Below are 20,347 nucleotides of genomic sequence, written 5' to 3' on the forward strand. Positions count from 1 at the left end.
AGATGGTGCTTATAACCAACCACCTGGTACAAGATGAATTCAAAGTGAGCGGGCAGCAATTCCCCCACAGGGGACAAATGGGGACAAAGGACATATTGCCAACATGGAGAGTTTTGTTAGAACAACTTAAATGGAAAATTGAAAGATGACAGATATCTACACTAGACTCAAACCCCACATTTTTCTAAACTACAGTCTTAGAGAAAAATAGTTCTGGCAATTTCAGAAAATAATCCATATTCAACTCAAAAGGATCATATCTTACCGATTTGTGATTATGTCATCCCAGATGTTCATTGGGTCCATCTTAGCATCTGGATATCTGCTTGTCCAGGTTTTTAGAAGTCTCTTAAGGGGAACTTGAGAAGATAAATTACCTAAAAATAATATTATAGGATGATTATATCCACAGCTCAATGACAAGACAAACTTACAATGTAGGTAGAAACTTAATACAAATTTATTGTCCCAATTAAAAAATTTTGTCTCTTCTTTCACAACAGGAACACAAAGTTACCATATAAAATCTAATATGTTCTGACATTAAAACTCAACTTCTTAAGAATATAGAATAAAGTGGGAAAATAAATTTAGTGAAGTTCTACTTCATCCACAATTCCAAAATCAAAAAAGCTCTGAAAGTTAAAAAGGTTTTCACGAGGTTGCAGCCAATTGTCTTGGCAAAATCCGATCTGAATTGGCGTAGGGCTACTTATAGGTCTTTGTTTATGCCGTTCATTTGAATATTTACCACTTACGGTAGATATTCATGGTTGTATTTAATTATGGAATACTGCCCCCAGCTCTGGTGTGTGCAGAAGGTTACATAATAATAATATCTGAAACCACCTGGTTTCAAGGTGTGGCAAGATAGTCCAAGATGCTAGGAAAATTCCTGGTCAAATGGAATGGGGAAAGTGAAATGAGAAAATTAAACAAGGCCAAACAGTTTGGGCAGCTTGCAGCCAGCTTGTGAATCGCAAGACCTATTTTCACCAAAGACACTTGAAAGTAAATGGTTTATACCTCTCCTTCCTAACCAGAGAATACATAGCTTAAATCACCCTGGCCTGGTTAAATAGAGAACAAAGACACAATTAGTGTCATTTGTGCCAGCTAAAGCCAAGACAAATAAAGTCTGGGGGACATACAACAAAACCCCAAAAGGATTTTGATGGTATTTCTTGGGGGATGTTAGGCAGGAAAGATAACTGCTAGGACAGGAAAGAGGAGAGGGGGAATTAAGGAGGAATTTTATCTCACCCACTAAACAAAGAAGTTAGCCACCTTAGGACTTGCCAAACAAGATGACCAGATGTATATACAAGCATTCTGAGATAAGTCACAATAATGTAGAAGGGGACTTTGAAACCTAGTCTGCTATCCAAGATACTCGGCAGGGGAACTTTGAAACCTGTAGAGGGAAGGGTATAAAACTCCTTGAACCCCCATTAGGCAGTGTGCTCAGACTACCTGAGTTGCCCACTTGTGTTTTATGTCTAGTGTATTCTTAATAAATCTGCTTACTTTGCTTCAACACTGCTGTCTGTCACTCATCTGAAATCTTTCTTGCAAGACTGACAAGAACTGAGGAACGGAGAGCTATACCCTCTGATTCAGGGGACTGCCCAGTAACAAAGGATTTTGGAAAAGGGATTCATAATAATTATCATAAAATTGAAATTTCACATTGCTAATGTTTAAAGCTTTCATTTTCTTTCTTTCTGTTGGTGGAAAGTAGTGGTTAAGAACACAAGCTTAAATCAGACAATTCTGGGTTCAAAATCTGGATCTTTCACTTTAATAGTGTGGGAAATTTTAATCTTTAAGCCTCTATAAAAAGAGGAGATAGAATCTTCATCTCATAAAACTATTATAAAAACTAGATAATACAGAAAAAAGAGATTAATAGCTCCTGGAAAATACAAAGCATTTCATGTATCATTAGTACTCTGAAAAGTTTCTTTCATATTATTTTTAATTATTTAGGACAAAAATTAAAATTTAGATTTACAAAGAAGTACTGCGGGTGGCCTCCTATCGGCACCAGGATATAATCCCCTTGGTGGTGGCGAAGGCCACTGTCTGAGCCTGCAGTCTCCCTCTCTCAGGCCAGGGCACCTGGCAGCCAGTCACAGAACCTCCTGCACCTGGGGCGCTGCAGGCTTCTGTCAGGCAGGCAGTCAGCAAAGCCCCTTTCCACCTCCAAAGTGAGTTCAGGCCCGTCCCCCAGGAGCCTTGTGCGCTCCTCAGGCCAGGGCAGTTCTGCCATCTAGTTTCCCATGCCCGCCTCCGCCTCAGCAGGTATCACATCATATTGAAATTACCCCACTATTTTGAATGCTCTTCAAGCTGGGCAATCTGTTTCCTTTGGTTTTATACCCCCAATGTCTAGAATAGTGTTTGAACATTTTATACATTCATTTTAATATCAAAATATGTATATTTGTAGAATGAACTTAAAATAGTTTCTAACCCGTATATTAAAAATATATACTTCCAGTAACCAAAAAAAAGAAATCAGATAATAAAATTCTTCCATAATTATAAAAAATAATGGTAGATTAAAAAAATTACCTTGTTTGCTTATAAAGCTGATGAATTCCTGAATTTCAATTAAAGTTTGTACAGATTGCAATTTGGTAAGTCTACTTCTGTGTAAAAGCACATCAATACTAGAATAGTTCTAGAAAAAAAGGCATTTAACATTGTTTACAAATCAATTTAAGACTTTAAACTTTAATACAGTTCTATAAAATGTAAAATACAGCAACTACCATACAAATATATCACACAGTGTGTCTCACTGTGGTTAATAATGAGGTCATACAAGAAATTAACAGATAATATAATTTTTGAAAATATTTTAGGTTGAAAACCCCTTTTGGTTCATTGAAATCAATAAAAACAATACAAATGACCTATCATTGCCTCTACTTGCCAACACTTTTTAAAAATCACAACCTGTCCTGGCCAGTGATGCTCACTGGTTAGAGTGTTGGCCCACGCACCGAAGGGTCAAGGATTCGATTCCCAGTCAAGGGCAGGTACCTGGGCTGTAAGATCGATCCCCGGCCCTGGTCCGGGCATGTATGAGAGGCAGTCAATTGATGTGTCTCTCACATTAATGTTTCTCTCTCCCCCTTCCCTTCCTTTCTTCCACTCTCTCTAGAGATCAACGGAGAAAATATCCTCAGGTGAGGATTAACAACAAAAAATCACAACATCCGCGCAGGCAGCATGGCTCAGTGGTTGAGCACGGACCTATGAACCAGGAGGTCTCAGTTCGATTCCCAGTCAGGGCACATGCCTGGGTTGCAGGCTCAATCCCCAGTAGGGGTCGTTCAGGAGGCAACCAATTGATGATTGTCTTTCCTATCACTCTCTCCCTCTTTGAAATCAATAAAAATATATTTTTAAAAATCACAAAATCTTCTAATGTAAATAGCTAAGTATAGAAGCCAATTCTTACTTCAATAAACTTTCTTGAGTGTATTAATCAACTTTTAAAGTTTAAAAATAAAAGACAATTGCTCTGGCCGGTTGGTTGGGTGTCATGCCACGCACTGAAAGGTTGCGAGCTCGATCCCCAGTAGTAGTTGTGCAGGAGGCAGCCAATTGATGTTTCACTTTCACATCAATGCTTCTCTCTCTCCCTCTCCCTTCCTCACTCGAAAAAATCAATTAAAAATATTTTTTAAAACTCAGAAAAAAATAAGTGACTTTGCTTCTAATGATCATTGTGTGCCAATGATTAATGTTGTTAATAGACTCTATACAAGACAGTGAATTTAAAATTAAACAAACATCAGAGGAAGATTCTCCAACAAGCAAAAAGGAAAAATGGCAGAAAATAAACAGGGAAGATTCATATTCTTTCCCAACCAGCAACCAAACTTCTATTCACTTACTCCAAATGTAAAAGTCGACTCTCAAGTGTTTCTTTTTTTAGCAGTGTGAGAAAAATAAAAACTTAAGGTAAAACAAAAATTAGAACTTCTATAACAGGGAAAAACTTTTTAAAGGCATTAAGACAAAAAAAAAAACAGAGTAAAGAGAGCTATCAGAAGAAAATAGTAGAAAATGGGCGGTATTAAATAGTAAATTAAAATGTTTTATTATTTTTTTATTCACTAGTTTACTAACTTTAAAAATACCACAGCCCTAGCCTATTTTGCTCAGTGGTTAGAGCATCAGCCCTGGGACTGAAGAGTCCCGGGTTCAATTCCCGTCAAGGCATGTACCTTGTGGCAGGCTCCATCTCCACCTGAACTAGGGCATGTGCGGGAGGCAACCAATCAATGTGTCTCTTTCATATCGATGTTGCTCCCTGTCTCTCCCCTTCCCTTCCACTCTCAAAAAATCAGTGGAGAAGCAGCAGCCCTGTAAGTTGCTTGGTGGGAAAAAAATAAATCAGTGGAAAGAATATCCTCAGGTGAGAATTAACAAAAATAAATAACTAAATCACAGAAATAGCACATTTCAGATCGGTGTATCTGTATTACCTGTATAAAAATTTGAATGCATTTTTCAATATAATACTTGGCTCTGTCAATATCATTTTGTAAGATATAAAGAAGACTCAATTCCTGACTATAATTGAGCTCTATAATGGACTTTTGGAGCTCCTTATTTACAGCCTCATCGATAAATGTCAGCAGGGACTGGTCATTCTCTCCTTGAAGCAGTAACTTCAGCTTGCTGCGGATCATATAAGGTAGATAGGTCTCCTACGGAACATCAGAAAGACAATGTGAGGATGCCTAATCATTTTATTACTATAATATAATTTAGTATAATTTTATATTTCAAGATTTAGAGACAAAGTGATTATGCTCGATACTTCAAACCTGAAAACTATAATTTTTAAGACATGCTCAAGTAAACTTGCTCATTATGTAACCACAAAATATGTAGGAACATGTCCTGTAGAAAGTAGGAACTGCGCACTGTTAGCTGAAATACAGCGGATGTCACATACACAGTGAGGAATCTTTAAGCACAGCCAGGACAGCAGCATTGTGAGAGAGGCCAGGAGAGCAGCCTTGTTCAAGAGTTGGGGTGACCCTGTGAGGGGAGCCATCTTGCTCTGGGAATTGGAGCATGTCCATATGTTGCCTGTGACCCAGTGCAAAGAGAACAGAAAATATTCTTCCATGTCATACCAGGGATGTTATGTTAATATTTATTTTTATTATTAGTTTTTAATATATTTTTTATTGATTTCAGAGAGTAAGGGAAAGGGAGAGAGAGATAGAAACATCAATGATGAGAGTTAATTATTGATTGGCTGCCTCCTGCACGGCCCCTACTGGGGATAAAGCCCGCAACTGGGGCATGTGCTCTTGTTTGGAGCCTTTAGTCGGCAGGCCTGCACTCTATCCACTGAGCGAACCAGCTAAGGCAATATTTATTTTTAAACACATGCCACTTATTTTAAAGGAGTTAGCTAAAAGTGGTAAGAGATTTAACAATACTATGGAGTTTATGGGGGGGAATCAGGATATATAACTATCCTAATGCTTCACAACTACTACTGTATTTTTTAAAAGTTTTAAGCAACTTAATTACTTAGAGAACACCTGACCATGTACATTATTTATTTCAGCAACTTCTAAAATGATTCTACCCACCTGATAAAATGGGTCACTCCACATTTTATTGAGGTCTGGAGGGCTCTCACTGTCGACACTCACTATAGAACAATATGCCAATGACTTCCACTCAGCCAGTTGGTTATAACAATCAAGGGATGCAAGTTCCCAAAAATCCTTCTCGGCTTCTGTAGGCTCACCATCCACCCACTCTTGTTTATTGAGAGCCTGGCAAAGAAAAGTTCCTAAGATTATGTTACAATGTTCAAAGAATACAAATGAAATAATGTAGGTAGTATAACATTCATTTTCAGGTTTATGATAAAGGGAAAGAAAAAGGAAAATAAAGTAACACTGAATGGGAGAATAAAACAAACAAAAGGAATGTTATAGTAACAAATTAATATAAAAACCCTAACCAAGAGAAAAGCCATTTTTCTGAGAAACTTACCAATGAAGGCAATTAATAAAATGAAGACTTTAAGTGACCCATAACTAGATTTAAGTCAATACTGTGGGTTATTTACTAGTTATAAAGTTCTTAGAATGAAAATTATAATAGGACATTTACAGAAAATTGCAGAGAATTTTACAACCTGAATTGATCATTTAAGAGTCACACAGGTCACAGGCCCTGAATTTCAAATATCTGCTGGACATCTACACTTGGGATAGCCACTGGCAACTCAAAACAGAAAATATTAAAATAAAATTAAAGTCATTTTCCCAAAACCAATCTCACTTACCTATTCATATATTTTTTTCTTGCCAAAGAAAAGGAATCTATTACATAGAAATGAAATATTCTAGCAGATATTGAAGTAACTTACAGTTTTATAGTATTTGGTAATTTATGAAATGCTTTATCTGTTATTCAATGATGTTTTCTTAAAAAGAGTAAGAGAAACAGCAATATTTTGGTTATTATAAAACAATTCTCTGGAATTTGTGTAAAAATCTAAGGCATAAAGCTGAAACATTATGAAGCTCTCAAATTTAAAACTAACAGTTTTTCCATCCAGAAAACAAAAGTGTTTAATCTACTGACATTTGCTAGAGATCAATTTTACCTCATTATACTGCTTAGCAGCTGCAGAATAGTCACTTCTGGCTTCTTCTAATAGTGCATTCTGCGTGACTTGCTTTGTTCCGATCTCACTGCTAAAAATGCCACGGAGGACATCATACTCTCCAATTGATCTGTACAATCTATAAGGCAAACCAAAGGGGGAAACGTCCACATTAATGAATGCCCCAATATTTTAAAGTATTTATCATAATAAAATATTAAATCAAGATGTCACATATTAACCAAAATCTTACTTTTGTTTTATAAAATCTTTAAAATTTTGAAGTTACCATTAAATTTTGAAGTGACTACTTTAATCATAGAGAAGACAGAAATTATTCTAAGGTGCATTTGAAGTAAAATATGAAAATGTAGGTTAACAATATGTTAATTATGTCATTCAATAAACTTCTTCCATGTTAATGGTACCATTACAGTACCACTGCACATATCTGTGGGTGACCTATTTAGAATCCTTGTCTTGCTCTAAAATTTGGAAGGTAGTCAAGAGCCCAGAAGTGAGTAAAAATTAATCCAGGTTTTACTGGTGCCATGCTTTAATTTGAGTTCTATGGACAATCTCAATGTTATTTCAAAGTAATTTCTTACAGCCTTAATATTTGCTTGAGCATTCTTTATCTTTGCAACACATTAGCACAAATCTGCTTGATCCCACCAACCAAGCTTCCACTTTTAAGATATTCTCAGGCAGTGGTTCTCAACCTTGGCTGCACATTAGAATCACCTGAGAATCTTTTTAAAATCCTGATTTCTGGGCCTCATCCTCCAGAAATTCTGTTTCTTTGTTATGGGGTGGGGTCACAACGTTAGTAACAAAGAAACAGAATTTCCGGAGGATGAGGCCCAGAAAACAGGATTTTAAAAAGATTCTCAGGTGATTCTAATGTGCAGCCAAGGTTGAGAACCACTGTTCTAAGGTAAATGTTTAGTAAGCTTGTTCCCTTCCCCCTATAATTTTTCCCCCATCTTTTAAGTCTTAACACAAATGTCACTCTTCCTGAATCTGCAGTCACCTGACCAGCCAGGCAAGGATGGCTTCCTCCTTGGTTTTCCTCCAGTTTAGTCCCTTCACAGGTATGAAATCTCATGTATGTACATAAAAGAGCCCATGAGCTCTCTCTCTCAGAGCCTACTGTTACAAATTTAGATTAAAACTTTACACATATGGCTCTCTTATTTCCACATCCAAAGATGGTTAAAGGTACAAAAAAAAGTAAAGGTAAACTTTAAACGTTAATAGCTCATGGCCCAAGAGCCCAAAAGGAGATGAAGCTACAAGCATTTTTCAGGAACTCAGAAAAGAGACTACCCTACACTGGCCCCAAGATCCCTGGATGATGTATACTACAACATGCGCAAAACCATGACTGTGACATATCAAGAAAAGGTAAATTATATTCTCAAAAGTGTTTGAAAGAAATGCAAAAATATTACATATAACAGTATGAGAAAGTATTAAAAAAAATTACAAAAAGTGTTTAAAAGCGCTTCATTTACCCAGTATATGCACATTAGATGAGTTCTCACTCCCTGAAAATACTAAATGCACAAAGTGTTAATTATTGTTCCTATACAGGGTGAGGCAAAATTAGGTTTACAGTTTGTATGGAAAATAATACAATAATCCTATATAATAAAAGCCTAATATGCAAATCAACTGAACAGCAGAATGACCTGTCGGTGGGGGGCAGGGCCAGTAAGCTGGCAGCACCAGGCCAGCCAAGGCAGGTGCCAGTAGGCAGAGGGAGGGGACGGCGACCAGCAGTGGCGGGGCAGCGCCATCCCCCAATCAACCCGCTGGTCGCCTCCTGCAGAGGGAGGCCACTGGTGGCAGCAGTGGGGTGATGGGGGGCAGGGCCATCCCCTAATCTGCCTGCTGGTTGCCTCCCGCTCCCTGGAGCAGGCTTAAGCCATCAGTTGGACATCCCCTGAGGGCTCCCAGACTGTGAGAGGATGCAGGCTGGGCTGAGGGACCCCTCCCTGAGTGCACAAATTTTCGTGCACCAGGCCTCTAGTTAATAATAATAATACAAGAATAAACTGTGATTCACATACTCAGAACAGTAAACCTACTTTTGCCCCACCCTGTACATCTGAAAGAAGATAAAAAAAGCCTAGGTGCACTCTTTGAACTGACCCAGGATGTGGATGGACTTGCCACTTAGAAAACTCATCACCTCCTACTTCATATTATGGTTAGTCATGTATATAAGTACATATGACTAGTTTTGTGAGCCTGTGAGAAATGTCTAATTCGTATTTTAATTTTCTCAGCACCTGAGAATGCCTTACTCACTCAGAGTCTGAATTAAGAAAGATAAAAATGACTATAAAATAGTGAAAAGGTAAGGAATCTGCACCCTTACTTTTACTTTCTTTTACCCTAGAACTTGAAGATCTAAAAATCAGTGCTATAAAATAGAAGTTCAAATTAAAATTCAACTTAAACCAGGAGACGTCTCAGAATCACTGGCTCTCTTATGATAAAACCACAACTAATGAAAGAAACAGACATAACACAAAACAGAATAACTACACAACAAAATTCCGCCCCCCCCCAAATAAACAAAATAATTGGATTTAATTGTTCGTAAAAAATGTGAATCCTGCTGAAAATAATAAATCACCCTCTGTTCAGTATAGCAAAGCAGCAAACACATTCAAAATACTAGGAACTGTAAGTTACAGCCACACTTATAGGAAACAAAACTTAGTGCATAAATATCCCAAGTCCAAAAAGATTGTATAGTGAAAGAAATTATCAGGTTTAATGAATCTCTTTCCCTGGGCAAGATATTCCTTGTCATCTCATGGAATGGTACTCTACCTGAAAGGTTTTTCAAAAATGTTTATAACAGTGTTACTATCAACTTTACTTGTTCATTTTCTGCCAAAATGAAATTCACTGTTCTCTCAACAGCGTCTGGATCACAGAGCTTACTTAGCAAGTTCCATCCAGCGGAGAACATCAGGGGGAAGGCGGGGCCTCCCCCGAACCCGCTTGGGAGGTGGCTCTTGAGGTGCCAAGTGGAGCAAGGCCTCCTCGAGCAGGCGGATGCCCACAGGCTGCTGAAGGCTGGCCAGGCAGCCAGCACCGACAGAAGCTGGGTCCAGGCTCAGCAAGTCCGTGTGTTGGCAACTGATTTCCTGTGAAACCACAAACATACAGAGCTGTTTAGCTTGTGGTATGTTGACCAGACCTTCACAAGTGAATAATTCATTCTAGCAGACATTAAGAAAAGTTTTGATGTAAGTAGTGATATAACTAAAACTTTCTCTGCATAATTCTATTAAATTTTCCTCAACATTCAGTTTGCTCAGAGGAGGAAATGACCTTTTATTTCTACATTTACTTTTTAATTTAACGCAGAAAATAACACCCACTAGAAAAATAGAAGAATATATATATATATATGCCATAGAGACAAATAACAATTGCAGTTGTGAGGAATATTTAGCCTGAATTGATGAGAAAAGCAGCTAAGTCCTGGCCAGGTGGCTCAGTTGATTGGAGTATTATACTGTACACCAAAAGGCTGTGGGTTTGATTCCCTGTCGGCCCATACCTAAGTCTTGAGTTCCATCCCCAGTCAGCGCCTATGGGAGGCAACCATTCGATGTTTCTCTCACATCGATGTCTTTCTCTCTCTCTCAATTTCTCTTTTTTTTTTTTTTAATATATTTTATTGATTTTTTACAGAGAGGAAGGGAGAGAGATAGTCAGAAACATCGATGAGAGAGAAACATCGATCAGCCGCCTCCTGCACACCCCCCACCAGGGATGTGCCCGCAACCAAGGTATATGCCCTTGACCGGAATCGAACCTGGGACCCCTCAGTCCGCAGGCCGACGCTCTATCCACTGAGCCAAACCGGTTTCGGCCTCTCAATTTCTCTAAGAAATAAAAACCAAACAAACATATCCTCGGGTGAGGCTTAAAATTTTTTTTTAAAGCAGCTGAAACATAGATTTCATACCTGATCACCAAAAAGTAGGTACACTCAGCTCCAATATTCTTTTTAAAACCTCCCCGCCCCCATCTTTTTCACTCATGAATTATTATATTGACCTTTACTTTGTAACTCTCAATTTGAGAGTCCTATATACACCAAAATCATGAGAAATAAATCCTAAATCAATATAAAGGACAATATGAACAGTTCCTCCCCATCCACACCAGCCTCTTCCCAACTCCCTCATGGCTGTGCCAGGCCTGGACCACTTGCTAAGTCTGACGGAGTTTCCACCAAGCCAACATGAGCTCTATGTTAGGGGTCTTGGAATACAGATTCAAACAAGCAATGAATAGCATAAATGTAGGGTACCAAATTAATGTCTGTTTGCCGGTCACTGACTACGGCATGTGAAAATGGCCAAATGGATTTTTCTTTCGGTTTGAAGGATGTTGTTAAGCAACATCACAGATAAACTCATTGTGGGAAGTTCTGGTGAGGCAGTAGCACTTCAAAGAGACAGTCATCCTGCTAGAAAAGAACGCTATGCCAAATGTACTATGTACTATGATTCCATGGAGAGAAAAAACAAATCATAGTTTTGGATATGAACCACAAAGAAAAAGTCGTAACAGCAAATGCTGCAAACCGCAGGCACTGCCTTCCATTTGTGCTGCTTTTTTCATGGTCAATGTCAAGCAGTAATCAAAGTTATTTATTTACGTAATGGCAGTTAATGACTCTCCTAAATGACAATGAAAAAAACTAGTTTTTTAGACAAATATAGAAACAAAACTAAAAATTCAGATTTTAAAAATCACTTCAGAATATAATGTGAAGAGAAAGTTACTTTGAAATACTGACTGATTCAATACAATTACTCAAACTTTATCTCTAATGTGGCCAGGAGAAAAACAATAAAGAAATTCTACTTGGAAATTATAAACCAACAATATTAGAACTAATATACTAAAAAACGATATTAACAGTTTTATGCTACATCAAAAAGAACAAAACAGAAGAACCAAGTACTTCATCTCAGGGAATTATTACCCAATTAGTTTGCAAACCAAAGCTACTAATAAATAATATTAAAGAATATAATTTTTAAATTATTCTAGGGAGGTTACTGAAAATACTAAAACAAAAAGATTTTCTATAACAGACTGATTAATGACCCATGTTTTGAGTGGCAAAGAAAACATTTCTTACATAAAAAGTAGTCTTCCAATAAGTCTGTTTTAGTAAGAACTGCAAGTACGTCTACATTAAGTTCTCTGCTCAAACCGCCTTAGGCCTTTTCTGACGCTCCATCTAAGAAGTACCTATAGTAGCACACACACCCCACCCTGATCAAAGGCTCTTACTCACCTGCCTCGTTCCTACCCTGCATTACTTTAGCTAACGTATATACTACTCAGGTTCTATGCTACCTTCTGCTACCTCATGTTATCTTCTGTATTTGCCCGTTTACTATCTGTCACCCATCTAGAATGTTCTTGGAGGGCAGAAATTTGTGTCTCGTCATCCCTGTGTCCCCACCACTTAGAACAAAGTCAATCAACATCTCCTGAAGGCAGTCAGGAAGCAGGAAAAATTTAGTGAAATGCTACCTAAGGAAGTGGGCAACCAAAACCTGAAGGGCATGGCTCATTACAAACCAAAGCACTTTTATACCAAGTTTAATTTTGGACTTTCCTGTCACATATATTATTTCTAAGTACAAATAAGTTACATCTACCCATCTGTAAGAGGCAACCAAACCAGAGTCCATTTCCTCTCTTAAATGTCTTGTGTTTGAACCTGGGAAACAAATGAAGTTTTGTTTTTCTAATTTATATTTTTTATTGTTGACACTATTGCAGATACCCCCACCCCTCCCCCAGCAAAAGAAGTCTTATGGCATAGTCATGCAAAGGCCAAGTAGATAATGCATCTTATGAAGTGTGTGTAGACTTTTACCTGGATGCAGGCGACAAAAGGTGGAAAGAAAGAGTAAGTGGTGGCGAGAAAATGATTGAAGTCCTGGAGCAACTTTTGAGTAATGTTGTTTTTCTCAGACACGGTCTTGTATTTGTCCATCTCCTTAATAATTGCAGAAAACAAGCTGCCAAAAAGTTGCTTTGCCATTATTGGGTCTCTCTGTAAAATATTCAAAAGGAAAAGAAATTAGGAACTGAAGTAAAAATTCTTCAATTTACCAACTATCAAAGCTTTATTTGAAAATACAAACTGTTGCAAACATATCTACTAAAGATCTCATTTCTATTTAGAAACTTTTAACAGACATTGACAAGGGGAGAATTTGGAGTTTAACCAAAGATAACTGCTTGACATGTGCCTTCTGAAAGCATGACAGCACAGATTTTGGACCCAGAGATACGAATTTAAAAGTTGGAAACACATATCTTAACTCCTGTGTGAGTCTGGGCCTTCAGATTCCTCATAATTAAAATGGGGATAACAGGACACATCTCATAGGGTTTTGGTAAGATTAGCCAAGATAATGTATGTCAAGTGCTCAGTGTGGTAACTGATAAAATCTTGGAGAAAATTAAACTTCCAGGTATTATCTTCACATGAACATCATTGTAAAGCTTAAAATAACTAACCAATGAGCTAAAATAAAATGCCAATTTTAATTTTCAAGGTGCCATCAAACTATTAAAACCATTAGTAGCTGTTTATGTGTCATTCGAGTTTGGGCTATTTATCTCTAATGGCTTTAACCCTCATACTCCATGACCACGGGAACATTATTATCCTTTATTTGTGTCTATAACACCAATACTCAGAATAACTTCTGGCATGCTGTGTCTATATTTTTTAAATGAAGGCTTGAGTGTATGAATAAATAAAAATTTTAAATTATTTTGTTTGATAAAAGCTGTGTCTGAAGAAAAAGTACAATGTGACTTATACTTTGCTTATTAATTTAAGTAATGTATTTATCTTATAAAAAGTAATAATAGTTGCAATGTAAGATTTTAGAAAATATGGATTAGGAAAAAAGAAAATAAACATCACCCATATTATACTACATCTAGTTACTGTCAGGGCTGCTCTTGTACTGACACGCACATGCTTGTTTGGTGACCTGCTTTTTTCTCTTAACATGTAGAGTCAGCTTTCCATATCTACAAGGCACTGGTTCTTGTGTACAAATTCCTTTATTTTCCAAGGAGTCCCACATGCTCATTCTGTCACAGTAACTGCAACAGTAATTAAGACAATAGTGTCTCCAGAGCAACAGATGCTGCTGCTGGGCATGGACGGCTGGCTGACATGCTCCTTGTTAGCTCTGTCCACACGTGAGGCCCCTAAGGCAGAGCGGCAGGGCCAGGACAGCCACGGAGGCCTCTGTTACCCACCACTGCATCCAGTGCTTAGAACAGGCCCTGGCATACAGGCGGTGTCACTCCGTATATTAACATTTGTTGAATAAAGTATTAGAATTTGAAGAATTAACAAAAATATAAGTAAGTAAATTCCTCCCTAAAAAAATAAAAAAAATAGTCCTGCTTTTTCAAAACAATATTTACCATCTTTATTTTTTTCCAAGCACAAATGAGATGAACTTATTTGGACATGGGTGTCTCAACAGTTCCAGGCTTGCTAACCTACTACCATCATTACATATCACGTACCTCTCCAGTGTGGAGAGAAGCAAATCATGCCTAGGAGAGCAGGAGTCAACATCATTTTTGAGGCAGTGCTGTGAGCACATGTACGCGAGGCGCTAGAAAAACTGGGAACTAGTGGCAACATAGAAAACGCACTGGACCAGTCATCAAACAGGGAGAGCATTGTCCTGACGCTCCAACCAGGGAGGCAGACAGCTTTAACCATACCACCCATTCTTTCCTAACCTTCAAGTCTTCATCTGTAAATGTATCTAGTCATTGCTTCAAGGTCACAAAATTACTGTGAGAATCTAATGAGAGAAATGTGAAAGCACTCCCTGATAACCAAGAGCTACTGCGAGGGTAACTACCTGGATCTATACATGGGAAAAAAATGCACAGAACTTCTCACACACACACACACACACACACACACACACACACACACCAATGAAGAGGAAAATGATGAAAATGAACAAAGTCTGAAGTCTAGTTGATACTACTGTAACAATGTCAATTTATAGGTCTTAATAATGTACACATTATATAAGGAACACTATTGAGGGTAGCTAGATGAAGGGTACACAGGACTATGTACTAGTTTTACAAATTCCTGTCAAACTATCATTATTTAGATTCAATAAAAAGCTTAAAAGACAGTAAGGGGCTGTGCAGATATAACCTATTATTATAATCTGGAAACTTAAGTACAATAAAATATAAGGCATTATATTTCACTAACTAGTATACTATATACTCTAAGCTCTTTAATATTTATTTCAATAAAAGTCAAAGGAATCATATCAGGCTTTGGGGGGATAAATATCCCATTTTTGTCAAAGACTGCAGATAGGAAATTTCCACTCTGACATCCTGACGACTTAGAAAAACATGTCCAGTCCCCTGCCATCAAGAGAATTAACAGAGAAGGAAGAACACTGATCCCACCGATACACGATAATCTCCCGATTCCCCGCCTCCTGCAAAGGATTGTAGATAAGCAATTATTTAAATGGCTTAGTGCCTTGAAGTTTACAATGATTTTTTGCACATTACTGCAGTCTAACGTTGTTGGTAAGAAAATTAGGTATCACTCTCTGATGTCATGGATGAAAACATGACTCAGAGCACTGAGTGTCTTGACAAGGACTCCAACTGCAGGGATACCTTCCAGATGACAAGCCAGAGTCGCACCATGTGAGAAGTTTCAGCCTCAGGAAATGGCAGAGCCGACACTTGGATCAAGGTCTTTTAATCAAGTCCATTGTTTAGGACAAATCAGCACCTCATTTATGATACAGTGTAGCCTCGAACATTTTTCTTGAACAGGGTAGACCCCTGGAATTGTTATACCAGTGTTTATGTATCCACAGAAAACACAGTGCTCAAGGACCAACCTGGGCCACAGCTTGCAAGGGGGTGATCAGGCTGCTGTATTTAATCTGAATGTCGGGAAGGTCTCCTTGACGGTAACTTCTGTACAAAATGACTTGGGCATCGTGCTTCATTTTGAACTCACTCTTGATCTCCTATAATCATAAGAACCAAAGAAGATTTGAAATTTGAATTGTGATTAAGAAAATCAGTAGTACATGAGCTATGAAACTGAGAGTACCCATCTTCAACATAAAGGTGAATCAGTGACAATTTGTATCCAAAATGGTTTAGTCACTATCTGTTACCAGTGGATGATAGATGATAAATCCAAAAGAAAAATCACTATGGTGAAAAGATTATTTAAATGTTTACTACAAGTAATCTGAATATTTGTAAAATCCGAGAACTTGATTGAAAAACGTCTTAAAGCCATAAATCAGAGAGCTGTATTTCCTTAATTACTCTGAGAATAAACCGTGGCTATAAAGCCCAGGGTGATCACTACAGCCCCTCCTGTCATCTCCCAGGTCCTCCAGACCCTGCTCACCCACAAAGGCCAGTTTGGGCCTTCCAATGAATCCTTAATCACCCCCAACCCCAACTCTTCCCCATGCAGGGTCGTGGGTCTCTGCTCCTCTCTTTGCCTAGAATGTCTTTCTGTAGCTTTTCACTCATCGTTTGGCTGTCATCTCAGACACCACCTTTTCCAAAAGGCTCCCCTCACTACCTCTCTCCCAGACACGCTCATTCCTTGGTTAATGTCCGACATCACACGCTACACGCACCTCTGTGCCACCGGCATTGAGTAGAGCCAGATATTGAGCACAGTCCTCCAACAAGCAAATGACCACAAGTGCATGGCTCTCACATGCCTGACTTTTTCCATGCCGTCCTTAGTGAGTGGTTGTCCACTTCAGATTAGACACCTAGATCAGAGGCACGCATGGCCTCACACAGCAGGCCATTCTATGCTTCCTAATTACTAAAAAGACCTTTTTCTCGGGCCAAAATACCTCCCTGTAATTTACCCAACCATCTGGTTTTCTCTCTTCCTTCTGCTGTCTAGATATTGTACTTCCTGCAGGCATGCCTTGTGAGGTTTCACGTTTCATTAGGAGCCCGGAGCCACTTCTGTGAGTGGGCAAAATAAAAGGCCCTCCAGCTGTGATGGGGCCAGTGAGAAGGAGCATGAGATAAACCCTAGTCCTCAAAAGAATAGTTGCAGTTACAGAGACAGGAGGAAGATGAAAAGTACATTTACTTTCCACAGAAGATACAGTGAAACCATTCAACCACTTCATACTCAGATGTGCAAGTTAATTAAGTGATTAAGGGTTTAAGCTGAGTTAGAACAAAGATGGAATTTTTTTATTCATAATCTTAAAAATTTTATCATAACTACTGATTTATAAGATTAAAGCTATGGCTAAAAAAACAATTTCATTATTTTCACATTTTGAGAAATGTTTACCTCTTAACTCATGTCACACTGATGCCTCAAATCACTACTTTCCGCAGAGAGCTCTGACCTGTCTGCCTAGCCCTGCCCACCCCTTCCTCTGGGCCCACCATTCCCTCCCCATCCATGCAACTCCAGGAGAGTAGCTGGCTGTAACGTGGCCTCACCCCCGAGCTCCTGGCCATAGATTAGTGGTCCCCAAATGGCCCCCGACTCGAGGTGGGTCAAGACTCTGGCCTTGAGGCAGAGAGTGGGGCAATCCCTTCTCAGCAGCTACAGTCACAATAAGTAAAACTCAGGAGTACTTGGTGGCCATGGTTCTACCACATAGAGAAGGTCAGTCTGTTCAGAGAACAAATCAAGCTGAAGAGAGGCTGAAAGAAGGGGCAGCGATGGGGCCCTCCAGGGCCTGTGAGCCAGGACACACCACAGGTTCAGGGGACGACCCACACGTTTCATTCCGAGATACCACAACTCACCAGTGAGTCATGAATGCCCTTTCATGTCCAATAGTCAGAGGAGACTTTCATTCACAAATAACTTCAAGTCCTATACTGCTGCTCCTCTGATTTTGGTTTATAGACCAATAATAGAACCAATATCTGGCAGGAAGCTTGTCTCCTTAGTACACATATATAAAACAGGTATTTCAAACCAATCAAATTCTTGAGAAAAGATACAAACCTTCTTTCGTTTTTGCTCAGCAATACCTTTTTTCGCATAAATCAAGTGGATCTTTTCTTGGTCCTTTAAAAATCGTCTGCGTAATCTTAATATATCTACCCGACTGTCTGTACCTGAAGAGTAAAAAGCCGGTTGGTTATAATTGACCACTTCAACACTTGCCTCATCCCCAGAATCTCCTAAAATAAACGTGAGGTTGTTTGCTTACCTCCATTTTTTATTTTATTTAGTTTTTCTTTTCTTTCTTTCTCTCTCTCTCTCTTTTTTAAAACAATACAAACCTATGCAAAGAAGATGATGAACCAGTTTTGGAAGCTACAGAACAGAAAATTTAAGTAACTCAGTCCTAGTGCTGCAGTAGAACAATGATGGTGGAAAGGACTTGGAAGACTTGGCCCTGGCAGCACCAGGCCCTCCAGGGAAGGGAGGAAAGTGCGGCTGAAGCAGGAGGTGTGCTGTGAAAGCACAGCCCTCGTGGTGGGGGTGTGGAGCCTGGGGAATGGACATAGTCTCTGAGTGAAAAGGGCCAGCCTGCTGGAAGCAGAGGAAACAGTGACCAGTAAGACACAGGAATAGCCTGAAGGTAAGACATTGGAGATTCTGCCCCTGGATAACCAACCAACACAAAAGAGCAGAGATATCGACATGTCTCAAGGGCCCCGTCCAGACTGACCTTGCTGAGTGAAGACCACAGTCTGCATGCACACCCTTTCGTAAGCTATTTCACATGCCTCTTTAGTGCCCTACTTGGGACACATTAAAAAGTAAAACATCGCCAAAACCGGTTTGGCTCAGTGGATAGAGCGTTGGCCTGTGGACTGAAAGGTCCCAGGTTCGATTCCGGTCAAGGGCATGTACCTGGGTTGCGGGCACATCCCCCGTGGGAGATGTGCAGGAGGCAGCTGATCGATGTTTCTCTCCCATCGATGTTTCTAACTCTCTATCCCTCTCCCTTCCTCTCTGTAAAAAATCAATAAAATATATTAAAAAAAAAAAAAAAGTAAAACATCATCGAGTATTTTGAGCAAAGCTTGAAATATGAAAGACAGAAACCAAAATAAAAAGGGATGAGCAGTTGCTGAAATCAGATCATTCAGGAAAAACTTTTCAAAAATTATCATTTATCATCAAGGTAAGAATAGATATTGCATCCATGGGTCAAAGACTTAAGGGATGTTCAGGGGACAAAAATAGCTTATGGAAATTAAAAATATGGTATCATAACATAAAAGCAAGGGTTAGATGATAGAAGAAATTTCTCAGAATATAGAGCATAAAGGACAAAACAACAAGAAGAAAATTAGAAGGATAATCCATAAGATCTGACACACAAACGACAGGATTTCAAAAAGAGAAAACTGAGATGAGGAAATCATCAACAAAATCGCCTAAGAATATTCCAGAACTAGAATATATGAGTTAGCAGCCTGACAGGGCCTAGAAAATTAAACTAAAATAGACCAAAGAACACTCTGTGAAATTTCCTAAAACTGGTTGAAAAGAGAAAGATCCATAAGTGTCCACAGAGAAAAGATCAAGTTCTTACAAAGGCTCAGCAAAGAGCTGACATCAGGTTTCTCAACCACAGCCCCGTGTGAACTGACGAGTTCATACTCCAAATTCTAGAGCTAAATCACCCATTAGGTGTGAGTATTACCAAAAGCAATGTATGGCATTCGAAGTACCAACAAGAAGCATACTGCTTCTGACCCCCTTTCTCAGGAAGCTTCTTGAGGAGGCATTGAACCAAAAGAAGGAACTAAACCCAGGAAGGAGGATCAGGAAAGGCGAACAGACCCTCAGGCTGTGGGGGTGGTCTCTAGACAACCGCTAAGCAGAAACCCCACCCAGGCAGCTCAGAGGCTCCCGGAGAGGTTTCTTTAAGAATCTGAGACATTTATATGTTGGGATACAATAAAACTATACAACTCAGAGGAAATTTGGTGATAAATATGTAGAAATCTGAGCATCTCAAACAAAATAATTATGAATGCCCAGGAAAAATTATTGTTTGAAAAGGAATCATGGAATCACTCATGGTTCAGCCACAAATACTATTTATGTAGTCAAAATAAAAGGAAATTGAATGTCGATGAAACAAAGATTAAGACATAATTATATCAGAAGATGAAGGCACAGGAAAAATTCATCGTGTGTGGTGTGTGGTGTGTGTGTGTGTGTGTGTGTTTGTGTGATACATGGGGGTGAGGAACAAGAGGAAGACAAATTCTAACATCTGTAACATGAAGTCAAAACCCTGACTAATACTGAAAAAAAGAAAGGTGGCAATATAAAAAAGACTGTTTGGAGAGATGGAAGCAAATAGCAAAAACTTGACTAAAAGGGTGTAAGTGGTTGCATCTGTCACTTCTTATAACAAGCTGTGGAAAAGTATTTGACTCTTTAAACTATAGCATATATTGCTCTGATACAAATAACTAAAGGAAACTAAAACAAAAAAGTAAATAAAATGATTGAAAAGTGATATTTTAATTAGATTACAACTTCAAGTTTTTAAACTGCATTCCCTTTTAATGATAATAAACAGTAACATATAAGCACTAATT

The 20,347-nt window shown here is 38.7% G+C and overlaps 1 protein-coding gene across 1 annotated transcript in view; it reads right to left on the reverse strand.

Annotated features, from left to right (window-relative positions):
• PRKDC (protein kinase, DNA-activated, catalytic subunit) overlaps nucleotides 1-20,347 on the reverse strand; it is a 199,887-nt gene that overhangs the window by 40,452 nt on the left and 139,088 nt on the right. The window contains exons 60-68 of the mRNA XM_070392843.1: nucleotides 17,781-17,893; nucleotides 15,658-15,789; nucleotides 12,600-12,779; nucleotides 9,626-9,831; nucleotides 6,665-6,803; nucleotides 5,634-5,822; nucleotides 4,506-4,730; nucleotides 2,578-2,686; nucleotides 266-377 (exon numbers count right to left, since the gene is read on the reverse strand). Of these exons, the coding sequence (XP_070248944.1) occupies nucleotides 266-377; nucleotides 2,578-2,686; nucleotides 4,506-4,730; nucleotides 5,634-5,822; nucleotides 6,665-6,803; nucleotides 9,626-9,831; nucleotides 12,600-12,779; nucleotides 15,658-15,789; nucleotides 17,781-17,893 (1,405 nt within the window). The remainder of the gene's footprint in view (nucleotides 1-265; nucleotides 378-2,577; nucleotides 2,687-4,505; nucleotides 4,731-5,633; nucleotides 5,823-6,664; nucleotides 6,804-9,625; nucleotides 9,832-12,599; nucleotides 12,780-15,657; nucleotides 15,790-17,780; nucleotides 17,894-20,347) is intronic.

Source organism: Myotis yumanensis, unplaced genomic scaffold, assembly GCF_028538775.1.
Source record: "Myotis yumanensis isolate MYYU_CA2020_CCGP unplaced genomic scaffold, mMyoYum1.0.hap1 SCAF_15, whole genome shotgun sequence".
Lineage (NCBI taxonomy): Eukaryota > Metazoa > Chordata > Mammalia > Chiroptera > Vespertilionidae > Myotis > Myotis yumanensis.